This window comes from Pollachius pollachius, assembly GCF_949987615.1.
Source record: "Pollachius pollachius genome assembly, chromosome: 19".
In the NCBI taxonomy this organism is placed as follows: domain Eukaryota; kingdom Metazoa; phylum Chordata; class Actinopteri; order Gadiformes; family Gadidae; genus Pollachius; species Pollachius pollachius.
This window is the reverse complement of record NC_136952.1, coordinates 18,999,110-19,024,861: the sequence shown is the minus strand read 5'-3', so window position 1 is coordinate 19,024,861 and position 25,752 is coordinate 18,999,110. Positions and strand designations below refer to the sequence as shown.

Below are 25,752 nucleotides of genomic sequence, written 5' to 3'. Positions count from 1 at the left end.
GTGACGTATTAATCGCGCGACTCAACGAATCGATGACCAAATTCGTTGCCAACGCTTTTAGTAATAGATTTGTCGATTTTATCGATTCATTGTTGCAGCCCTAGTCCTACATGTAGACGCATCCTGTTTTGTTAACAAGGACTTCAAGGACAGACAGTCCACTCTCCATGTGGTCTCCTTATTTGACATGGATGGCAGAGTAGGACCACTGAGTTATTTTAATCGTCATTTGGAATAGAGTGTTTTTTTTATCACTGGGATAATAGCTCCCCTTACTGGTCCTGGACATTAACCACCATTAGTCATGGCTGATGAAAATTAAAACTAGTGTTGACAACTTTGTCATATTTGTTGAAATTCTCTTTATATCCCAACAGCAATTGATCAAAATAAACTCTGACAATAAAATAAAGAAATCCAGTATCTGTGACCGTCCAATCATTGAACTTGGCCCGAAATTAACCAATGGGCTTGTCTGCCTACCTACTAGTGCTGACCTAGAAATCAGGTTCTCATTGTCATGGCGACGTGAACATGTGGCATGAACATATCACAAAAATCTATCTGAAATGCAATAATTAGTATTGTTTTATGCTCAATGGTAGTTCTACTGCCACTGTGGGGTTAATCTCATACTATTGATTATGAACATCTATTGATTTTTTTATATGCCCATTTTCAGGACCTCTATTAATATTAAACTACGAATAATGTTCCATATATTCTAATGTTGTCCTTTTCCAATCACCGTATCATAAACACATTGTAAGGGTCTGTAGATTTACCGTTTTGTTCTTTATGAACTGCTTATTTTAGAAAAAAGGTTGGACACTATTTTCAAGGATTCAATTATTAGGTATTTATGTTTTTTCAAGTCTTCATGACTAAATAAATTGACAATATGAATGTTAATATTACACTTATAATAAACTAAATACATTAGCACTGAATATTAAATTAATTACCGTAAGACATATCGCCATCGTACTACTCAACGTATTTGCATATGGTATGTTTTCCTCTCATGGTGCAGCCCTACTCCCCATCTACCCAGCACTCATTAATAATGAGTGTGAGCCAAGTCCTACACAAGGCAAGGCATACCTATTGTTAGAGCTATTCATGAGTTTTTGGATTTAGAGGGAGGGCTGAACGGATGTTTTAGCATGGATACTTTCAAAATCTAGCTTACTTAGGCTGGTTTCATTAAATTGCCTACCCTCGCTTTAAGTGTACCTTGTTTATATGAATATATATCACATCTATACAAGCAAAATAAAAATACATTGGGCATCGTTGACAGAGAGCAACTTGTAAATGTTTAGAGATAAGAGCAGAGGGAATAATATTGTGATAACCAACATACAGACTAATAACTCAAAATCGACCAAGGCAATGACAGTATATACCAGTACTTTTTTAAGCATATCCTGAGTAAGAGGTTAGGAAAATACCAACTTTGTTTTGTTACGTATAAATCCTAATTTGACCTGGAGGACTTTGCCAAGGTTGTGTTGGACATGAGAAGTACTTCATGTCAATACTGGCAGAACAACAATTAAACAATCACTTCCTTCTGAAGGACAATGGCTTCAGTTGTGCTGCTGGGTGTTCCCTCTCTTGATGCCCAGGGTTCCTCATGCCTCACCATGCACTCTGCACTGCGTTCACTCAGCCTTAGTCACGCGCCCCCTAGAGAGTCCGCCAAGTAACGCATTTGGTATCCTTGTTTCCACATACAAAAAAAACGGGTTTCAACTTGAAATTTGAACCACGCAATATAAATTTGAGCATCAACTGGCATGTTGGAGAAGTTTTGCATTCTTGAAAAGTTTGAGTAACTGACTCTTACCCTGATCATTACCTTCGTTTTTTTCTATTGTTCTTGGAATTTATATTTCCCCATTAACATTTAATAATACATAGTCATTATATATGCTTTGGCAATGTACATATATTTACAAGTTAAGTTATCAGTTTTATTTCCATGCCAATAAAGCTCCTTGACAGAGAGGGGATGGAGAAGAGAACGGGAGAGAGGGAGACAGAGGGCATGGATAAGAGAACTGGAGAGAGAGGGACTTGACAAGAGAAAGAGACAGAATGAACAAGAGAAAGTGAGAGAGGGACTTGACAAGAGACGGGGAGAGAGAGGGAAACAGAGGGAATGGAAAAGAACGGGAGTGAGAGAGAGGGAAAGAGGGGGGCTTGACAAGAGCAGGGGAGAGAGGGAGACAGAGAGGCCATCGCTAAGAGCAAGTCAAAGTCGATCAAAGTCACAACTTATCTGTTTTGGCAGCGCAGTGCGGGAACGAGCTCCCTGCTCATGTTAAGACCGCAGAGTCGCTCAACAGCTTCTGCAAGACTCAAGCCTCACCAGCTCATATTTCACCTAGACTCTGCATAGCCACCCTGTCCCACCCCTCCTACTTGCTGTATGTTGTACGTCCTGGCACTTATTGTACGTCGTCTTAAGCTATAGTACTAAATTGTGTGTGTGTAGCATCTTATCCTAGCTATCTTTGTTGCATACAGGGTTAACCTGGCGATTGTTAGCACTTTGCACTTTGTTCTATGAACATCCTTACTGTACCGACAGCGATATGTATTTTTTCTTCTTATGACAAATGTAAGTCGCTTTGGATTAAAGCATCTGTTAAATGCCCCAAATCTTAATGGAAAGGAGAAGAGAACGGGAGAGAAAGAAAGACAGAGGGAATGGACAAGAGAGAGGGAGACAGAAAGGGAGTGGACAAGATAAAAGGGAGAGAGGGAGACAGACAGGGAGAGGAAAAGAGAAAGGGGGAGAGCGAGAGGGAGACAGAATGGGAGAGAGGGAGACAGAGGGAATGGACAAGAGAGGGAGACAAAGGGAAAGGATGAAAGAATGATTTAAGGAGGGAAAAACAGACCGCTCAAAGGACGGGGTGACAAATGTGTATTTTGGTGTGAACGCAGCCCAAGTTTTGTCGCGTGACAAATCATAACCTGTTGCTGTGCAAGTTTTGTCAGGCGAATTTGTCACGCCACATCTTTTGCCCGCCAACGGTGCTTCATGCCAATTAAGTCTCAACCATGGCCTAGATAACCAACATTGCATGTCTTTACCTGTTGTGGAAGAGGGAGAGACGTCAGAGAACCCGACGCAGTCTATTCATAATATTGTAATGACCACGGAAGAGGCAGTGGATGAAGTATTGATTAGACAGCGATTTATTAGGTAGGCCTACCTAATAAACCGTTGGAGGAGATGTCAGCCGTATTCTGCTGACATCTCCTCCAATAGCACCTTGAATATCCTGAGCTGTTTCGCTTTGGAGCGGATGCTGTTGATGATTTTCACAACGGGAGTCATCACATACTCAAAGCCGATCACTTTTGAACATAACGCCTGCTGGTGAATGACGCAGTGGGAATGCAGAAGTTTTGGGAAGTCTGGGTCACCTTTACAGTGAGCGATGGAACCTGCATGTTGGCCAATCATAGCAGAAGCCCCGTCTGTAGTCACCGCTACCAGCTTTTCCATTGCTACCTTTTTCTGTGCGAAAAACTCCTTCACCTCGTTGTCAACGTCTTTAAGGGCAGTAGTGTCAAGAGGTCTTCTTTTGTGGAGAAATCTTCAAACACCATCCGGATAAAGACCGAGAGCTGCGCTGTACCGCTGTTGTCCACGGACTCGTCGCACTGGATGCTAAACCACCTCCACCTCGTCAGATCCCGGTCCAGCTGCTCAGCCAGGTTAACGGACATAGCCGACGCCCGTCTAGTCCCCCAGTTAGACATCGGAGAGAGTGGCGATTAGATCGGTTCCATTTTTCCCGTCTTAAGTACAGTGTTTTATTATCATCATTGCTTCTTTGAAAACTTCTCCGTCTGAAAAGGCCTTCTTCTTCTTTGTCAGAAAATGTGTAGCTCTAAACGAGGCTTCGGTTGCTTTTTGGGAGTTTTTCGCCGGCCTCCTGAAAAAGACTGCTGCTTTCCCAAAGCTGCCTTTAGCTCACAGGCTTTTTCTGCCCAAAACGTGCTTCCCGGTGGAAAGTCGCCCCGCAAATGAGACAAACGCAGGTTTCTTTCACAGTAGTAAAAAAGAACTCTTCCTCCCATTCACTGGGAAAATTATAAGATCTTTCTTTTATCTGCCATGTTTTTGGGGTAAGAAGGCGCATTCAGCTCTCCATCTTCGCTGCTTCCCGCTCACCTTTGAACTGGAATAGGTCAGAGTTCGACTAAACATATCGAAACTTCATGTATTATACAAATATTTTTAATTATTTTATTTTTATCTATATAAATGTGATAAGTGTGATTAAAAAACCTTTTTAGACGCAGCTCACTGGTGAGTTGTGCTATTTTTAGCTCATATGGTCCTTGAGGGCGAAATGGTGCCCACGGGCACTGTGTTGTGACCCCTGCCCTAATGGCTCCCTGTCTATTTGGCTGTTTCCAAACCTGAGGTCAGTGGTCTCACAATGAAAGACTAAAACGCGGAGCGCTGAGATAGACCAACCCACAGACAGACTGATGGCTGGGGATAGGCGGAGGGGAGAGCTGGCTGAGGAGGGGACCCGGTGGCCAGAGGAGCTGCCAGGAGAGCAGAGAGGGCCTAATAAGCCTAAAGAGGGAGTATTTAAATATAAATTGTATTTTAAAAGCGCCTTTCAAGGTCCCAAAGGACCAGGGTGGGAATTTCACTACAGCCACGATGGCCATGGCCGTCGTTTCCCCGCTATCTGGTCGTTATGCCCTTCTGAAAATCGTACGCCCATCGGCCGCTGTCGCCTGGTTGCCCCACGCTCGGCCCGTTTTGCGATTTCTTTCCTGCCCTCTCCTGTCAAGTCTGCCCCAGCAACATAATGTTAGTACATGTACTTCATTGGTCAACACAACAATATCAACAAGGGTTACCAATAAAATGCAAGCGTTAAAGAGATCTCGTTGACGGGCTGCCCGATCCCACAGCACAGCAATCCCAAAGACAACGTGACAATAAATGTAAGCCTTCGAAAAAAGATCAACAAATAGCTGTTTTCTGAGCCGACGTCGGCGCATTTTCCACATAGCGTGCATTAATGGAGTCATTTTGTCGTTTTTATAGCTTTTTATAGCTACTTTGCGTAAAGAGTTCACAGTTCAAATCTGAAAGTTTATTGCGTGGGATGAGCATCGGCAGCAGACGCGATCGTAATTTCCGGTTAGTGCACCACGGAGTGTTCGATTTAGAACGACACTGACATCTGAAAATCAGCGCACTTAGTGAGTGCGAATAGTGTACTACGTTTAAGTTTACTCATGGAAGTATGGATATCAGAACACAGCAATGGACACAGGCTGGGTAAAATTAAAGATGTAGAGATTAGAACAAGTACAATGGAGAAAAAATAAAAAGAGGGAGTGCAAGTGGAATCAGGAGGTGGAAAGGAAAGCTGAAATAAAAATATGACTTTTTAATCATGTCTCAAAAGTGGATATTGTTGTGCTTTGGTGCATCTGAAGCAGAGAGTTTGGGGCCTGCCACACTGAAAGCCCTGTCACCCATAGAGCGAAGCTGGGATGAGGGGACTGCTAAAAGACAAGCATCTGAGGAACGAAGGGTGCTGGTTTGCTGGTAAGGGGTAAAGCGATAGATAGGATAGAGACTGCTCTTTTAGAGATGCATAGACAAGCAGAAGGATTTCGTATTGAATGCGGAAATGAACAGGGAGCCAATGCAACTGTTGGAGGATAGGAGCGTTGTGATCCCAGGGCCTGGTGCGGGTGAGTAGCCTTGCAGAGTTTTGGACATACTGCAGCCTATTTAAGGTCTTAGTTAAGATGCCATACAGTAGAGCATTGCAGTAGTCGAGCCTTGACGTTATGAATGCATGAATAAATGTTTCTGCTGCAGATGAATTAAGGGAAGGCCGGAGTTTGGAGATGTTTTTTTAGATGGAAAAAATATGTTTTGTTGATATTTTTGATGTGTGTATCAAATGAGAGAGTATAATTCAGTATTATGCCCAGATGTCTTACTTCAGCAGAGGTGGTAGCGAAATAGCTGGGGATAGATATCTGAAGATGTTCCATTTTTTTTCAGAATGTTAGAGGTAGAAATTAGAAAAGCTTTTGTCTTATCTTGATTGAGTTTGAGGAAGTTTTGAGTCATCCAGTTGTTAATGGCATTTAAGCAGCAGACCAGCTTGGATAATGATAACGTGCGAGCAGGCTTGGTGTGAATGTAAATCTGAGCGTCATCCGGATAGCAGTGGAAATTCAGCCCTTTGTTTCCTTTTATACAGCCGGGAGGAAGGATGTCGATTATGAACAGCAGAAGGCCAAGGACCGAGCACTGGGGGACACCATGTGGAGGGGGGGGGGACTCAGGAGATTTGAAGTCTTCTCTCATTCAGGTATGATTGGAACCAGGACAGTGGAGCACCAGTGATACCAAGCAGAATTTCTAGTCTGGTTAGTAGATGGCTGTATCAAAGGCAGCTGTGTTTCAAAGGCAGCTGTGAGGTTGAGGAGGATAAGAATGCTGACATTGCCTGTGTCAGCAGCTAACAGCAGGTTGTGGTTAGGGTTAACCCTAACCTTTACTACTTTAACCAGAGGGAGTGAGCTGGAAGCACTGGAACACAGTCTTGTCTGTCTGTCTGTCTCTCTGCCTGCTAGCCTGCGTGTGGAAGGGCAGGTAGCTCAACCATAGGTAGAACTTCAGCGTCCGCTTACAATTACTTCTCAAGAATAAACCAAAACATTGACCAAGAGGACTTCAGGCGTATATTAGCAGCTCAGTGGGACCTGTCACCTTGTTTTGCAGTAGCATGGAGCGATGGCATTGATAATGGTTATGGAAGGGGAAATAGGGAGAACGAAAGTGCATCAATAAGAGAGCGAGAGAAAGGGAGCAATAGAGTGAGAGCCAAATCGAGAGAGTAAGAAAGAGACGGAAAGAGAGCTGGAGAGAAAGTGTGGGCCCCTGTATAAAAACTAGAACATGGTATCGTTTGGGTACTGCTAGAGAACTCCGGCATCACTATAGCAAAACATGATAATTATCTGATGAAAATTGATAGTGCTACAGACAGCCGTCAGCTGTTCTCTACCTTTAACTCTCTTCTTCACCCGCCGCCACGACCTCCTGCTACTTCATTGGGCGCTGATGACTTTGCAACTTTCTATTCTGAGAAAATGTGTACTAAATTCTGTAAACCAACAGAAGAGAATCTAGCTCAGTCCAACGTGGTACATTAATTTACAAAGTTGGCGGTCAAAGACTCACAAGCTGATGACTGGTGTACCCCAGGGGTCAGTTCTCAGCCACCTTTTTTCTCCATTTATATCACCTCACTAGGCAAGACAATTACTTCCAATGGGTTCAGTTATTACTGCTATGCAGACGACACCCAATTGTATCTGTCTTTCCCCCCAGAAGATTTCACAATCCCCAGGATTTCTGCTTGTCTGCATGACATTTCGGTATGGATGAAAAAACGACACCTGCAGCTAAACCTAGAAAAAATTAGCTGCTGATATTCCAAGCCAAGCATTACCCTTAGGGGTAACTTTTTGAACTACTATTCAATGCTACTATTGTACTTGTGAACTGCAGATTCACACTTTACAATATTAGGAGGATCAGACCTTACCTTACACAGTACTCAACTCAACTCCTTGTCCAAACTATGGTCTTGTTTAAACTAGACTATTGTATCTCCGCTCTAATTGGTCACCCTGCATGATCTATAAAGCCATTGCAGATGATCCAGAACACAGCAGCCCACCTTATTTTCTAGAGCCTAATAGGGCACATGTAACACGTCTGTTGGTATCACAACACTGGCTCCCCATTGAAGCAAGAATCAAATGTAAAATCCTGACTTTGGCCCATAGGGTTCTCACTGGTTCAGCACCCTCTTACCTCTGAGTTAATCCAGCCATATATCCCCTCTAGACCTCTGCGTTCATCAAATTAGCGATTTTTGTGCTGAGCCAACATCACCACCAGATCTCAATCCAGACTGCTCTCGTTTCTACAGCCTCAATGTTGGAACAAGATGCCAAATACCATTCGCTCAGCCACCAGTCTGGACTCTTTTAAAAAACATCTGAAAACACTTCTGTTCTCCCAGCACTATCCTGTCTCTCCCAACACTTTTCCTGTTTAAAACTGAGGTAGCTATACATGCAGTGTAGCTACCTCAGGACTCTTCAAGCAGAGTGGTCCCTTCCCACAGCTATGGTTTCTATAATGAGCTCAACCGCCTGCCCCATTCAGCCCAAAGACGGACCGAGTCCGGCCCAGAGACAATGGCTATTTCAGGGAGAGCGGGGTGAGAGCAGAGAGGATATGAGATTTTATAAACAGAGAAAGCTGTGATGAATGGTATGAGATAATTTTTTTCTATAATTCAAGTAGGAGAGACAAAGGGAATGTCAGAGAAAATCAAAAGAGAACAAGGAAGGTGGAGAGGGTGAGCAGAAAAGTGAGAATGGGAGGAAGAGGAAAGGAAGAGGGGGAGGCGGAGGAAAGGGCAAGAGAAGATGAGAGAGAGGAAGGATGGACTAAGAGGGTGAGAGGAAATGAGGACACTAGGGAGGAGGAGGCATAGGGTAGACAGAGGGTGAGGAGGAGGAGGAGGAGGAGGAGCATGGTGGGATGCTTTCGGCCGTACGGGCAACACGCCCAGACCGGAGCCCACTAAAACTCTCTGCCGGAGTCTGCGACGCCTCCACACCACAAGGACATTAACTTAATAGTCTTAATCCCAAAGGCAGGGAGAGGATAGAGGAACAGGGAGAAAGGAAGAGACTAAGAGTGAGGGAGAGAGAAAGAGAGCAGTCCTCGGTCTCTGTTGAAAAGGTTTTGATAGTGTTGGGATGAGTCTTTATAAAATGGAGAATAGGTAACCAGAGGAATACAATCAACGGGAACATTACAGGCTATAGCCCTGCAGACTATATGGCCTATTACAGCATTTACATGCTAACCCTAAAAATTAACGGTTATTGTTTCCAAGTAAGAGGCATCTCGATAAGTTGAAATTTAAAATCCCATTGGTCAAATTCAAATTACATTCAAGCAACCATGTGATTTATGGAATTAACCTTGATTATATCTGCCAGGTGAACTTGTCTACATCCCATGTTTGGTTTTAAGTAGATGTTTGTTCTGTTTACATGTTTATTTTCAATGTTCTTTTTTTTCTGGACGTATTCTCCTGTTGACTTGATTAGATACATAGGAGCGTATGAATCTTATGACCCCTTGTTAAGGATATTGTTTCTAAGTTGAAGTAATTTCTGTAGAAGGTGATCTGAAGAAAATAACAAATAAAAAATAAGTAGCAAAACATCAGCTTATGCCGCATTTCTACCGGCGGGTGCGGCCCGGTGAAGTAGTGAAGGTGCGGTTCGGCCCAGCTCAGCTACGGCTCACGTTTCCACCGCCGACATCCCCCTTTGGGTAGGGCCGAGTTAAAGCCGGATGGCGACAGATGCTAACGTAGCGGTAGCTACGTTAGCATCATGACCTCATAGCAGCCCGACACAGTGTAGCCTGCTAATAAATCCCAGGAAAAAGACGACAGCGTCACAATGAACAAAGAGAAACAATGTAGGACGTCCAAGAAGGACGGCAAACTTTTGCGCAACATAACCAAGCTTTCGCCGTTGACCAGAAATACCTTGCGGGTACTATGTTTGTTTCCCAAAAACAGCTCCACAGTGCACTCATCCCATCAGGGAGTTTAATTTACATGATCTGGGGAACATTTCCACCTCTCTAAATGCCAGAAAAATATCCATATATATCTTCCATTAGTGTGTTCTTGACTTTTCATTTTGCTCGGACCCCGTTAATCATCGCTTGCGGTTATATTTATTATTATTGTATAATATTATATAGATATAGAGATCCGGGAGTCAGCAAATGGCAACAACCACTTTTCCTCCATGCTGTGGTTCACTCCGACAGCTCATTGGTCAATGGACGGCAGCTCATTTACATTAAAGCTTCAGACACCAGAAACGGCCCATTCTGAAGGGACTGAAACAAAGGGTAATAGCGGTAGGCGAAATTTTCTTTCCTAAAAGCCATTTCCAGCAAACAGCTTCAAAAACATGTTTCCTGTTACTCATATACTATGTTTACTAGTTGATAAAACACTATAATCTGTCTCCTTTTAGGAACATGCAATGCTGAGCAAAGAGACCCCAGCCACCAGTACCTAAGCCTCAATACAGAGGTTATCTCATCTGGGAGCTGTCCCTTACCACCTCACTGAGTAAGGTAGGGAAAGACACAGAGAAGCGTCGAGCAATTAGTCATTTTATCAGACGCTCCAAAGAGCAGGCACTTCAGCTTGACGAAAAGGGGGTGTCCTGCATCGAAGCAGAGGGGAACAGTCACATACTGTTTTGGGGAGACTGGCAAAAACAAAGGATCTTCATCCCGTCTTCGCCCAATCACAGCCTTTCCAGTGAGATAATGGCATCGTTTACTAGATAGGTTATTGTTGAGGATCCAAAAAGACATATCACCATGTTTAGAGCAACAAGGAAAATTACAGCATTGGGGATTCACCGTCTCTTAAAACCAAAAGGTGACATAAGAGTTCATTCAGATGCAGGTCATGTCATTCATTCATGGGCACTGGGGAGCACCACTGCTCCCCAGTGCACATTAATGAATGACAAGTGCTGAAAAAAAATGACAGTGTTGGTCAACACTGTCATTTCCAACTGAGAGACGAAACACCCAAGCTCGAAAAACTCTTTAAAAAAATGCAGTATCCGTGCACTATAGGGTACAGGAACAGTTCGCAAAATTCACAGGTTGGTTCATATAAGTGTCACGGTTCGGTACAGTACGTTTTGAGTAAAGCAGAAGAGAGGTAGGGGTTTGGCGAGTCAGTGTGCGTGCATGTCTGTGCGTGGCTGTGACACTTTCCTACAGTTTGGGAAAGGGCTAAAACAAAGAGCCACGATGCCGTACTAGACTCTGCAGATTAGTTCTGCTGTAAACAGCAAGTGAACCAGCCATCCAACTTGGATTTCAAACTTATTTCAAAAACGACAGTGAAGGTGTCGTTATTTAATGTGACCTGATAGGAGTCGAGGTTAAAGATGAAAATAAAGATGTGATTTTGATTTTGAGTATAACATCAGTCCCAACTACATATTTTAGTCCAGACATTAGATTCGGACTTTAACATCTGATCCAGACGATGGAGGGGGAATAAAGTATATTTGAGTTGGTGAGCCGTGTTCTTGAATAGGGGGATCATGGCACTGGGATGGACAGAGAGGAAGAGGCTACTGACCTTCTTGAAGATGCGTCGGTGGCTCTCCTGGTTCTTGTCAGCCTGCTTGCTGCTGGCTGGCCTCCTTGGGGATAGCAGGGCCTGGGCCACCCTGAGGCTCTCTGCCAGGGAGTCTGACAACACACGGAACATGAGGTCAGAATGCACTCAGCAATACACAAAAGACCAGTCCCACAGGTGTGGTACGTTGAGGAAATCAGACATCAAGGAAATGGTAACTTCTGATGATCATAAAATACTCCCTTGAGCAGTTATGTTTAAAATATCTGACATTCTGCCATGCAAATACAACCCAGCACAGAACTTTTTTCTACCTGGTTTACAATATGATATGGATTTTGTGCATCAGCTAAAGAACAGGAAGAAGGACACTGGTGATGTAACAGCTGATGTATAATGGGTTACACATGTTTTATTTTCTATACAAGTATGAGTCATATATATATATATATATATATATATATATTAACAGCAATACATGAGAGACACTGGTTGTCCACGTGTTGCAAGGCGGCTGCATGGTGAGGCAGGCATGGCATTTGTTCAGAGGGTAGAGATGAGCACTCCTCACAGTATGAGGTAAACTGAGTGTTGAGTCAGCTCAACATTCACGTAATGGGATCCCTCATTCAGTTCTGGGAACACGTGGAACATTTTGAGTCGTATTGAAGGGGATTGGCAGTATAGCAGGGGTGATATCGAAGGACATTTCATTGACTTATACGATACGTTGGTGGTGTGTTGGTGTTAGCACCTTTTACTATCTCTTTACATAAATATTTTTTCTACTTCAAAACTATAATTGTGTTATTTGAATAAGCTAACTAATTATTCATCCAGGCTTTTGCACGTTAGGAAAAAAAAAAAAAAGTAGCTTCCACTTGAGAGTTGAAACATGGCGTTGATTGCTAAAAAGGGTACTACTTCGCCTACATGGACATTTTTGGGATTAAGACCTGATGAGTGGACAGCCAAGGGACACGACTAAAGTGGCAAGATCTGCTCATCTGTGATCCGCGCAAAAGATGGGCAGACGACCATTCTTCATGACCACTTGCGTGTGCGCTACGCAGAAGTTAATAGAAATGATGATAAACAAACTATCACAGGGCATAGAGCAGGATTGTGAACGTTTACAATGTCAACTTACAATAGGCAAAATGTGTTGGCGTCGGCCGGCTAACCTTTTTAAATTAGGATATTGATGCTGCGCTCTTTGCAACGGAATTTGTTTAAGATATAAAACCGTTTAATTTAACATAGACCCAAACAGATATTTTCGTTTTTTAAATAAATATTTGGAAACAAAATACTCGTGATGTCGGTCGTCCATCGGCACAACCCTACTGGGCATCTTAAATGGGACTTAACAGTACGTTAATTAAAAAGGAGTGAAGAAAGCAGCTCCCTTCCTCAACATGGACAATGTTTACCCGCTACACACTGGATTAGCTTGCCTGTGCGGGAACTTGTGTCAATGTGCGTGTCTGTGTGTACTCGTGTGTGATTGTAGACAACAGTGAAAAGGTGGTGTAAATAGACATTTGTGTATACTGTAATTGTGAGTACATGGCATTACACTAGTTTGTAGTGGAATGTCGGTTCCTCAACTTGGTGCTCATGGAAGTGTGTGAAGCACAAAGGGTGTTTGTATGGTACACACACTGAATGGACCGGCCAACCTCCACCGTGAAACGCCATCACATACCTCTGAAGCCTACTCTGCATCCACAGAGTTAACCCCAGCTCAGCCTCCCGGCCCCTCAGCACTGTACGAGTGTGTTGGTACTAACCTGTTCCCATGCTTCTGTCTGGCCGCCGGGCCTCTGTGGTTTTCTTCTCCTTAGCCTCCAGTTCCTCCAGGGCCCTCCATCTGTCGAAGGGGTCGGGCGGGCTGTCCACGGGTGTTTCCATGGAGACCGGGGACTCCACCATGTCCAACTCCATGACGCTCTTGGCCTTCTTCCTCTTCTTGGAGAGCATGGCGGGCTCGCCAGGGGCCTCGTCGTGCTCGCTGTCGCTGTTGCTCATGTCGTCGAAGCCAAAGTATTTAATCTTGTAATTGGAGCTGCCCACCGGTTGGTCGCTGTGGTCTGCTCCCTGCACGGCGTCCGGATCGTCGAACCCAAACAGGTCCTTCTTGGCGTCCTTCTTCACTTTGCTCTGGGCAGGCCTCACCCTGGGGAGGGATAAACGGCGTCAAAACAAGATGGCTTCTGCTTCCCTCCAACTAGGGATTAAGAACATTCGGTTAACACCTTCCATACGTTTTGATAAAGAGTTTGCTCGCAACTATGGTCAGCAGACCGTAGGGAGTACCAGAATATTCAGATATTCCCTAGATTCCCACGTATTCAGTTTTCCATTTTGAATCGGATTCTTGCCACACCGCGCCTTAAGAATTGATCACAGTGCTTATGGCAGAGCTGGCGTCTAGCACTGCTACAGGCCATCCTCCGTTCATTCAGGCTGCCAGGCCGCAAGTCTTTCTTGATCTATACACAGAGAGTGCATGAAGTTTAGAAAACTTTACACGTTTATATAATATTTACAACAAAAAAAATATGTAGTTATGGCGGCAGGCGTGTGTTGCTCAGGCAGCTGCCTAAACTGTAAAGTTCCGTTGGAAACCCTGTAACACACTCCATAGTAGAGTTCATCTCTATGGATATAAGACTCAAAAAGTAAAGTAGTCCATTTCTGAAAAAGATGGACGGCCTCAAAAAGCTCCAGCACTTCACACCCCCTCTCTGAAGTACAGCGATAGAGAACTAATTATAACTTGCTAGAAACTCACCTCTGAGGTAGGGCTGGGCAATTCATCAAATTTTGATTGCGATTTTAGCGTCAAACAATCACTTTGGTGATTTTAGTCACAGGCCACGCCCATTAAGATGCCACGCCCTAATTGGAAATATGCTGAGCCTCCCTTGTTCAGAATTTGATTCTGAACAAGTTTTCAATTGGACTCAAGATCATAGGAGTCCATTTTAATGTTGATAAGCATTTAAGTCTTTACGCATTTTAAACAACACCCTTTTTAGAAGTCAATGGCTCCTGTTTGCTTTAATCTTTATTGTACAGACTTCCCATTATGTCAGATTGAAGACATTGGTCCTAAGCTGTTATGTGCTAATGGATCATTGCCTAAGTGAAAATACCTAGGATCCTCAGGGAATTTAGTGTTTTTAACCAAGTTCAAGATAGTCGTAAATCTATCCAAATAAAGTCATAGGTTCTTGAGGCATATTTGGTCAACTTGAGGATATGCATGTGTGAACAAAGTTTGATGACTACGTCAAAGCGGTTATGAGATATGTTTGTTCAAAGTTTTTTGAACAAACAATAATATCAACATAACCCTAAGGCCTAACCCTAACCCTAAGGCCTAACCCTAAAGCCTAACCCTAACCCTAAGGCCTAACCCTAATCCTAACCCTAAACCTAAGATCTAACCCTTTAGAAGTTAAGACAGGAAGTTAAGGAAGTTAAGATATCAAAACAATCACCAACCATGTTTCTAAAGCATACTGTGTCAAAATCCACTGTCAAACGGACGTTTTTTTTATTACGTGTGTACTGCTTTAAGGCCCAGCCTGCATTGTAGAATGGCCGCGGTTCAGGAAGACAACTTCAAACAAATGCATCCAAGTTCCATTTTCAGATATCGACTTGAAATTTGGCATGGAATCTGCCCTTTTTAGCCATATTCGACTGCCGAGCCTACGTGTTTTCGACGCAATGTTAGAGCTGTTTAAATATCGGAGATATGCATGTATTTCACTTTAAAATGTATATCTCTGCCGTCTTTGGCCTTATTGCTATGAATTTAACACCATATAGTCCCACAGTCACCGGGTACATGTGTGCCAAGTTTGCAGCTTTTTCCACTTTCGCCGCCAATGGAGTTAAGGTGTGGGTGTTTGGTCAAGTTGTGGTCACTGCACTATATCCAAATGGTCAGACCGTATGGCTTGCAGTGTGAAAGTTGTTCATCATGACTAATGTTGCATGTATAACAAGTTTCATACATATTGCACTTGCCTAGTGGAAATGGCAGCCTGTTGAGTATGTTGCACTTCAAAGGCTTGTTATAGCGCCACCTATAGTTCATTCTGGCCCATCCTTGTTATCCCTCACTCATTTCACGAGTTCTACAGGCCTGCCAGAACTTTTGACCATGTCGTTTTTGAGATATGGCTGATTTTGTCAGGAAAAGAAAAAATAATAGTAATAATACTAACGAATACGATAGGGTTCCTGCGGATTTCGTAGGACCCCTAATAAAATTAACAATTACAATAGGTTGCCATTGCACTTTGTGCTTGGCACCCTAATAATAAAAACAATAACAATTACAATAGGTTGCCATCGCACTTTGTGCTTGGCACCCTAATAAAACTAACAATTACAATAGGTTGCCTTCGCACTTTGTGCTTGGCACCCTATTTTTATTTATTTTTCTCATTAAATGTTTTATAGAAAGTGCAGTACAGCTGGATACATATCTGTACATTATTTTTGATTTGAACATTTTCTTTTTGACCATTTGTGTATTTTTATTAAGGCGAAATTTCAAAGTTTCGAAGTTACAAAGTGTTTTTTGGGAGAGACATGATGAGTAAATACATCATGTTTTCAAACTCAAAAATAATCATATGAATAATCGTGATTTCAATGTTGACTAAGATAATCAGGATTATGATTTTTTTCCATAATCGAGCAGCCCTACTCTGTGTTTCACAGCGGAGCTTTGGACCTCGGTGAACATGGTGGTCACCCGTCACTAATCAAAATATATCTCAGGAGTGGGACCTCTGTGCCTTGGTATTATAAACCAGATGAATGGAGCCGAGCCGTTCAGGTGTCCACATCGAACCACAGCCTGGAGAACAGCACACGCCTCCGCCATTCTACTGACAGGTGAGTAGCCCTTGTTCACGACCGTGAAGAACACACAACATGAAGCTGTGCACCGAGACGCTGCGAAAGGCCCGGAGAAAAAGGGCAACGTTCAAGGAGGCTAGTAGGGAGGACACATGCTACAGCCGGGAATTAATACTGCTCTGAAACAGGACCCATTACGTTGCACCATTTCGGCTGCCAGGAACCTGATGGGACACTTCAAAATAAGATAAGGCAAAGGCAAAGGCGACGACTGCCTTGAAAGAAACAATGGCAGTGGAGCGTTGTCGAGCACAAACCAAATCAAGAAATAGTCCAAGAAGAAGACCCTCCTCAAGGAGATCACCAAAGAAGACCCTCCTCGAGGAGATAATATGTGACCAAACAGTTGGCAGATGGAGAGGTTTGGAGACATGTGATATGGTGATTTAGGCCCCGTCCACACGGAGCCGAAAAGATCCGGTTTCGTTTTATGCGGTTCAGGAATATCTCCGTAAAGACGGAGTCATTGCGAAACCGCATCGAGCTGTAGAAACGCTGTAGTAAGTATTCAAGGCGCTGGTTCTCCACAGAAAAAAGTGGAGCGCATCAAGCCTGCGCGCTGTAACAAGCATTCAGTCGAGAGGAGATTCAATGTTTTAAATTGAGCAGAAATACTTTTTAATGTACAGTTAGTAATTTAATTTGTCAAGGGGCTTTATTTAAAGCTACAAAAAGAATAATAAATAAAAAATTCAACGTCCCCCAGCTGGTGGGGGGCTAATGACGTCATCGCTTGCGTTTCAGGCGTCCACACGAATCCTAATGAAACAGCATAGGTCCCGATAGATTTGAAACCACCTCCGAGGGTGGTTTCAGAAATGTGTGATTACGTGCACCGGATTCGCCGGCTCCGTCTGGGCGGTCGGCCGAAACGCACCAGACTTATGCGGTTTCACCTAAAAATCGGCTCCGTGTGGACGGGCCTTAAAGTCTGATACCAGACTAAATCAAATCTGGGCGAAGGGGGGTATCCCTTCCAGCCATTATGTTGTTAACAGTCAAGGACACTAGTTAACTTATCAAGGAGCCGTTGGGAAGACAAACTCAAACATCCTGTTCGACATCATATCCACAGAGCTTGTGTAAAAATACACAAGCTCCTTCTTGCTTCTCACGATTGAGTTTATTTCATCATTTAAACTTAACTACTGCTCCGGAACGTTCTGCTTTAACATCAGCAGGACCGCTGGATCCCAGATGAGACATTGGCCCATAAGTTCTTCCCTTGGTCATGTTTTTGACCTTTTACAACAGAGCTTAGCTATGGCCACTTGAGATTAAACTTGGAATAAACCAACTGGTCAAACCAAAAACAACGATCCTGCTATGTGCTTGTGTAACATGCTTGTGTTTGCTGTACCTGGGTTTGGTCACCTCCGCTTCACTCTTCTTACGCTGCCATCCTGCCTCAGCGAGTTCGACAGCACTTCCTGAGGTAGCGAGGCTAAGACCGCTTACACCGCTACTACCACCACCACCACCACCACCAGCGACACCACCACCAGCGACACCACCACCAGCGACACCACCACCAGAGGGCGGCCCGCCACTGGTAAAGTCCTCCACCCCTCGCTCCTGAATGGTGACGTTGCACACCGACAGGCAGGAAGGGTGGAGCACGGTGAAGTCCCTGGCCCGGCCCCTCCCACTGCCGCTGGGCTTATTACAGGTGTCGGACGGGTTCTTGGGGGGGCCAGCAGCGGGCACACCGCCAGGGTCTGATGACTTCCCGGCACCCTGCTTGTTGGGTCTCCTGTACGTCCGACAATTGGTGCTTCGGAGAAGCGAGGAAGAGGAGGTCTGGGATTGGTCCAACGACGGCTCGACCGGGATGTCCCAATCGCTCCCGAAATCCTCGCTCTCACCGGGGCTCTGTGGTCGCGGGGGAGAAGGGACCTTCTCCTGCTCCCTGGTCCGGCCTGCCACCAGGCCCAGGCCCGACGCCCCGCTGTGCCCGAACGCGTATCCGCCAGCGGGGCTAACACTGGAGGCCCACTGCGTTGAAGGGGGGTTGCGGGGGGCTTGGCTTTGCAAAGGAGAGGGGAGGCCCATGATGGCGTCCCAGGCGTCGTAGGAAGAGGAGGAGTCCCCCTTGGACTCTGTCTTCAGCGTGGTGGTCAACGCCATGGGCTTTTTGTCGCTCTCTGAGGCGTTCCGGTACCAAGAGTAGCTGTGCTGCTTCTCAGACGAGGCAGGAGAGGAGCTGAGCTTGGACTTGTCGCCTGCAGGCCAACAACAAAGAGACAGAGGACAACATATTATGGTCAAGGCCGTGTGTGTGTCGTGTGGTACCTCTATCATTACAAAATAAAATGTACAAAATGAAAATAAAAGAGCCATTTTCGGAAAAGATTGGATAATGAGTGCCCATCACACACTGAATGCATGTTTTTCTTTTTAACATAAAACCCTCTATAAATAAGATGCTTTCTCCTGAAGCACACAAGCAAGTTCTCTTTATTCTGCACCATCTTAGCTTTTGGTCAACCCCAAAACAAGGAAAAAGGATTTTCAGAGAAAGACAGCTTTAGAAAGGGCTTTGAGAGAAATCATGTCTCCTCTGAAATATGTGGGGGTAATGAAACCAAAATAGCCCAACAGAAACAATTGATGCAACCTTTTAAAAAGTTAATTCTGTGATACTTATTCATCACAAAATTACCTTTTGGTTTGGTTATTAATAATGAAGAGGAAATTATCTGTGGTCAAGGAACGTACATATAATTGCAATATATCTAAACCAACATTCAGAGCCCCTATAAAACATTTGGATCATAAAATAATTGTATTCATGATTCACGACAGGAGAATATAATTATATATTTTTTCCGCCCAATAGAAAGATATTTAGATTAGATATTTAAAACGTTTAGGAGGAAGGCATCGCGGTAAAGGCTTACTTCACCAACAACGGGACTCTAAATGTTATTTTTTTTAAAGTGCGTTAAGTGTTAAACATACTGCCAACGCAGCACCACGGCGCGTCTGTAATGCCCGTCAAGTCCCTCCCCTAGCCCCAAAAGGATGTGCCGCGCTGCAGCGTCAAAACCAAAACCTGGGCATGCAAACTTGTCACAAAAACACAAAAACACACGCCCAGCTGCCCCCGGTTTGGGGGTTGTAGATAGAAAATAATAGAGACAGCTGTTTTGACAAGCACGGTTCGTGGGGTGCGTATTTTGGGCTTTATCGATAAGTTACGTTACCTTTACCTCCTTACATAACAAGTGAGAGAGCCCCTTTAGCACTGGGGAAGGCGGACACGCACACCACGTCTCTTAGAGACAGAAGATCCCCACTAGATCCGTCTTCATTCTTGGTGCATTTCAGTTGACTTAGGTGTTTAACAGGTTTTGGCATTGCAACTTTAAATAGGAATTAGTGATATCCCACTAAACGCTAGAGGTTAAAATTGGCAGCATTATCTCACCTACTGTGATTCATAATGACCATCTGGATGCTGTGTATTTATGGTCCTAGACCTTCTTTATGCAGTTCATATGTGTGGATCATACACAACTATTCAGAATCAGAAGTGGGATTGGTAATGGTAGCTAGTCACACCTGCCAACTGAAAACAATCAGGGGCACTAATTATATTGATTATATTCAATCAATTGATGTTAAGCTTATATTCGGGTTGGCCCAAATAAATCATTTGAAGCTTTGAATATTCGCTGGGTTTTGAGTTACCGAGTCAAAGAAAGAAGAAAGTCCATTCATAGTGCGTAAAGTGGCAGGCGGACCACTGATGCATAGTCAAGTTTATCAACTGATTGACGCTATCTTCCTTTTTATTTCTGACGTGGTTTAATTGGTTTAAACAAATGTGTCATTTGATTAACTTCAAAAAGCCAAACAACAATATCACGTCTGTGGTTTTGGGATCCACTCATCAGTCCCAGTTCTGAATAATTGCTTTCAAAAGTATGAGAGTAGACCTACTTCCAATTAGTGCCATTTATCCGGTGATGAATCATGAAAGGCATCATAAGGTACGGATCGCCATAAATGGAAAAACATTGCTGCCTCTTCCATTAATGTGCACTCAATAACCAACCCATTCTCTTTAGCAGGTAGAGCTTTGTGGTGTCTTCTGGACTCGGTCGGGGGGGATTAAAGGCCTCCTCACACTGGACAGCAATTGTCAAATGATAGCAGAATCATTGATCTGATTCTTAGCGTGGAAGCATGTGATATGTAACCTTTGCGAGTGCAGGAGTGAGGTGCCAACTTTAGATGGGTCTATTTTAGCAACATCGTTGGATTTTCAAACTATGAGGCCCGTCTTGAAAAGGAAGAGCACCTTTCACCACCACTCTTCAGTCAACTCATTTCCATGGCTGAGTTTCCTTTTCTGAAATATCAAAATATTAAAATGCTGGTTCCATCGCTTTCTTTCACTCTTTGGCTTCTCCGATCAAATGTATTCAAAGATTGTTGGTGCCGCCACCCACTGCTAGACTGGGCAGGCAAGCGAGGCATCAAGCCGCAAGGAAACGCTCAGCAAAATGACAATACATTTTTTGTCTATTTTTTTGACTGTATACAGTCCTCGATTTAGAATGTGCTCCACATGTTATTTACACCGACAAAAGAAGTGTGGCTAAATACTGGCCTGGCATAGAGAATCATTGAAACGGCGGCGAACTGCAGAGAGTACAGGTGTCCCAGGTGAAACGTGGAATACCCGTCTTCCAGTTCCTCTTACAATGCATTGTATGCTTTGCTTTTGAACTTTGGGCTCTTGTCACACCACTCTACATGAACTAGCTGTCATGGTGGTTTATACTGTCCATGTCAAGTCTGTTAAAAGTGTACACATATATACCGTCTTTGAGACCGGACCTCCATTGGCTAAGCTGTTCTTTACATGCCTTTTACTGTTGTAGAGCTAATGGGAAACACTTCTAAACAGCGGTTTCAATCCACTGGGGACATTCTGAAATGCAGGAAGTCTACGGTTTAATTGTATTTTGGTTCGGCTATCGTTTGGTCGAGGGTATATTGTAATTTACCTATTGTGTAAAAGTCGACCAATCTATGGCTCTATAGAGAGGGGTGCTAGTCCCGATCGTCTCCTGGGCAGGTCTACACTGCTAGACACAGGACTTATTCAGGTAGTCTTCAGTTCATCGCATTACACTGGCTGTAATTCATAGCATAAATATCTCGAATATCTTTCAAACTATAAACACTTGCATCAGCTCTCAGTCATCATCGTCAGCTACCACAAGTAGAATCCATTCATGTAGGAAAAATGTATGTTTGAGGTAACGTTATAAAGTTACAACATTCAACATGCTCGTAAAGTGATTTTTAGTTTGCTTGTTTTGACCACTGATCAGCGCTTGGCTACCCCAACTAACATTTTCTACAGCTGTTTGGTAGTCGAGTCACCTAAATGTATGTTAGCTAATTAACATACTAATTAATTACTTTCTTCCTTACTGCTTCATTCATCTTTTATACCCTTTGCAATAAACAAAAGCATTTTAAAGGAGGACCGAATTCATACAGATTAGTGTTGTGAAGATTGGACAATTGGTGATATTTTTCACTAGTAGTTGAGATGATATTACAAATGAACGGCCTTGATTGACGAGCTGCAGCCGCTGTCACTCTAGTTTCTTTCAGTTTGAACACAAACAGCACAGAGGAAGAACTCATCGCAATCATCTTAAAGGGGACATATTATGAAAACAAGACTTTTCCTGGGATTCGGGAGATATGCATTTCTGAAAGTATCCCGCCTACAGTTAACGAGCAAGTCAGTTTTGGTGCCCCCTCCTACGTAGGAGGGGGGCACAGTTGAATATTACCTCCCACTTCCACACTCCCCTCCAAGCAGAGCATAGCTCTGATTGGAGGGGAGTGGGTCCACAAAAAAGATTTTGTGGACCAGCGGACAAGCAGCTCTGGCGGGGGGAACTCAGCGGCAGCTCAGCTCCGGGAGTACAATCCCTTTCTCTGCCGGCGGCACCGCCGGAGCTGCCCGACTGTCACCGAAGCTTCGGCCGCAGTCCGGAGGAGGAGACACGGAGAAGAAAGGGATTGTACTCCCGGAGCTCAGCTGACGGCCTGCCGCCGAGCTACCACCGCCGGACTTTTCAGCTCCAGGAGGACACCCGCCGGAGCAGCTGGAAAGCTTCGGAGGCAGTCCGGCAGCTCCGGCGCGGGGAGCTCGGCGGCCGTTCAGCATCTCAGCTCCCGGAGTACAATCCCTTTCTCCTCCATGTCGCGGTTCATGGACTTCAGAGAGTCAAGGCCAAAGTTCCTTTCCCCCAAATCTTCTCAACCATGGCCGAGATATCCCCCACTACGAGTCTTTACTTGTTGTGAAAGTGCCAGAGACGTCAGACGCATATTGGGATTGTGATATTAGATATATTATATAAATACCCATACATAATATTATTATTATATAGATAAAGAGCTCCAGGAGTCCGCAAACGGCAACAATCCCTTCTCCTCCATACTATGGTTCAGTCTGACAGCTCATTGGTCAATGGGCAGCAGCTCATTTGCATTAAAGCTACAGACACTAGAAACAGGGCATTCTGAAGGGACTGAAACAGAGGGGAATAGAGGTAGGTGAGATTTTTTTTCCCTAAAAGCTATTTCCAGCAAACAGCTTCAAAAACATGTTTTCTGGAACTCAAATACTATGTTTATTTGTTGTGAAAATGCCATAATATGTCTCCTTTAAATGTTGCTGCAACGATGCATCATATATTCTGTTGCATCCACAACCCGAAGCATCGATCGATGACAGATTGGAGCATTAGTAAGAGATAAATAGAAGAAATGACAAAGAAGAAAGTCATCGCGAACGACTGCGTTACCGGAGAAAGAGAGTGTATTTTATTGCTTCACTTCACATATAACAAACACTGGGACAAATTAGTAGCTGATTTCTGTGTTTATTGAGTAAACAGGGAGTAGAAGGACGGGACTTGTTAATGTTTAGCCAACTGTTGTCATTAATAATGATAATAATAATTATAAAATAATTTTCTATACAAACGTGCAGCTGTGAACTCATTGATTGTAATTTATTGTATGATGTGTACTTTTAGGGTTTTGAAAAGACTTATCTTTTAGCGTTCACCACGAATGACTCCTTAAAAGCAGTGCCAACGTTTAAATATTTTTTAACCATTCAGCGAACAAAAGGCTGTTGTCATTTAGGGGGCCACTCAATGACATGCAGAACCGTCACCAACACGCACACAAGTGGTGTGAGAAATACCAACTTTCTACTCTATCATTTACATTATCTACAGAGAGAAAACCGGATATGTTGTTCACACATACGGCCTATCAGGAAAATAGCAGGAGAATGGCAGGAATTACGCGTATGTGTGAAAGCAGCTATTGAGTGTAATGGATTTGCCTAAAAACAATTAAATAATCAATACAAACCCTGCCCTATTTTCACATTCCGCTTATTTTATTATCACCTTATTTTGAGCTAAATTGCAATATGTTGTGTGAATATGTTGTAAAAGGTAGCTGGTTTTGCTAATTGGGATTAGATTGGCCTCAAAACACTCATAGAACACTCATCATATCCCTACCCTGGAAGTTGATTACAATGTTATGACATAACTCGACTAAACATAACTTGACAAAAGCATTACCTCGTCCCTGAACAAGATTTCTACCTGTGACGTCAGAGAGAGATTTACCAAATGTGAACGCCACCAACGGGCCTGTTGCTCCATCCAAGGGGAAACACTGGGATTAAACCCAGTACCTAAGAGATGACCCCCTTAGCCACTATGCTCTCCCAATCTCCATCATCTTACCTGTAGTGGAGGCAGTGGTGGTGGTATTAAAGAAGACTGCGGTGTTCTCCAAGACCCTGGGCTGGCTCCGGTCACTGCTCAATGCGGCTGAGGCCCCCCTACTGAGCGTAGAGGACAGGGACCAGCCATGGAGGGCGGAGGAGGACCTGCTGGAGGTATCCAGCGAGAAGCCGGGCCTCTCGGCCTGGGGAGGCTCAGCGGAGGCGGTCTTGGCCGGGGACGGCTTGCTCCCTGACCGGGATGACACCGGTTTGGACTCGTCGTCGCTGTCGAAGCCATACGGATCCTCTGATTTGTCATCTGTCATGCGGGGCCGCTTGTGGCCATCCCGCACAGCATCACTTTTCGCAGTACTGCTGGCAGGGGCGACTCGCTTGGAGCTCACTTTGGCTTTGTAGGTGGTCTCGCCCCATTTGGTGCTGAGGGTGGCTCTCTTGTTGGACAGTACCTCATCAAACTTGGACGTTCCCTCCCCTCCCTTCCGACTGTAGGTTTTACCAAATCTGGACGTCATTGTTGTTGCCTATGAATCATATTTTCTGAAATACAAATAAATACAACAAGAATTAAGTAGAAATTCAAGGTAATGGATTCACTCACTCTCTTGTCCGTATTGATTATTTCCCCCCAACACACTAGTGAAGAATAAAAACCAAAATCTGTCTGAAATCACCGTATTCTACTAGGTTAAGCAAATCCCCCGCCTGCATATTGCTGGATAGAGTGGAGATCGACCCAACCGTCTTATCCCCTTGCCCTCTTAGCATAGCATAACGTCTCATCCACTTGCCCTCGTAGCCTAGCATAAAGTATCATCCACTTGCCCTCTTAGCCTAGCATAACATCTCATCCTCTTGCCCTCTTAGACTAGCATAACATCTCGTCCTCTCTCCCCGTTAGCCTAGCATAACATCTCATCTTCTTTCCCTCTTAGCCTAGCATAACATCTCATCCACTTCGTCTCGTCCATTTACAATTTTAGGCTGGCCCAACGTCTCGTCTATGAACCATGTTGGCCTAGCATAGCGCCTCGTCCACTGGCCCGGTTAGCATAGCATAACGTTAGCATAGCAAAGCGTCTCGTTAGCCTAGCATAACAAGGCCACACCGACCCCGTTAAATTAGCCCGCTAGGGCACAACAAAGCAGAGCATAACTCCAAGAAATTCGCTCGCACCTCCTTCCAAGCAAGGCATTCAGCTCAAAGAATTGCAATTAAACCTCAGCCAATGCGATGTCTTTCATTTTGTCAACGTTTAGCGGTAAACGCACTGAATGGTGACCGGGGAACAGTTAGCCAGGAGCTAAGCGTTAGCATCTCACCACAACAACAGCCCCGACCGTCACGGTCTGAACAGAGCTATACATAGTATATATGGTAGACACAGTACGGTTCATACGGCTGATCCAGTACGTTTACTGGTAGTAGAGAGAAGGACTTACATGGGCTCCTAAAGACCGTGGGGGCTAAGAGCAGGCTGTCCACAGCCCGGGCCTTCAGCTCCTCTGGATATCAACAAGGCGGACTGTCCCAAAACAGCACCGCGACTGACGTAGTCTCTGTTTACTGGGATCAATGTGACACTCTGTCCCGGTGCCCCCAGACAGTGATGTGTGTTTTTATCAAGATTAGACTCGCTTGTCTTTTTAGACTGTCTCCTGTGTTCAGACGAGAGCATTCATTGGTCTCAC

General features: G+C 44.2%; 1 protein-coding gene across 1 annotated transcript in view; it reads right to left on the bottom strand.

Moving 5' to 3' along the window:
• Positions 1-25,752, bottom strand: part of LOC307090315 (wings apart-like protein homolog) — a 44,349-nt gene extending 18,597 nt beyond the window's left edge. The window contains exons 1-5 of the mRNA XM_079756899.1: positions 25,504-25,752; positions 24,062-24,600; positions 17,611-18,472; positions 13,097-13,482; positions 11,304-11,416 (exon numbers count right to left, since the gene is read on the bottom strand). Coding sequence (XP_079613025.1) covers positions 11,304-11,416; positions 13,097-13,482; positions 17,611-18,472; positions 24,062-24,575 — 1,875 coding nt within the window. The 5' untranslated portion in view covers positions 24,576-24,600; positions 25,504-25,752. The remainder of the gene's footprint in view (positions 1-11,303; positions 11,417-13,096; positions 13,483-17,610; positions 18,473-24,061; positions 24,601-25,503) is intronic.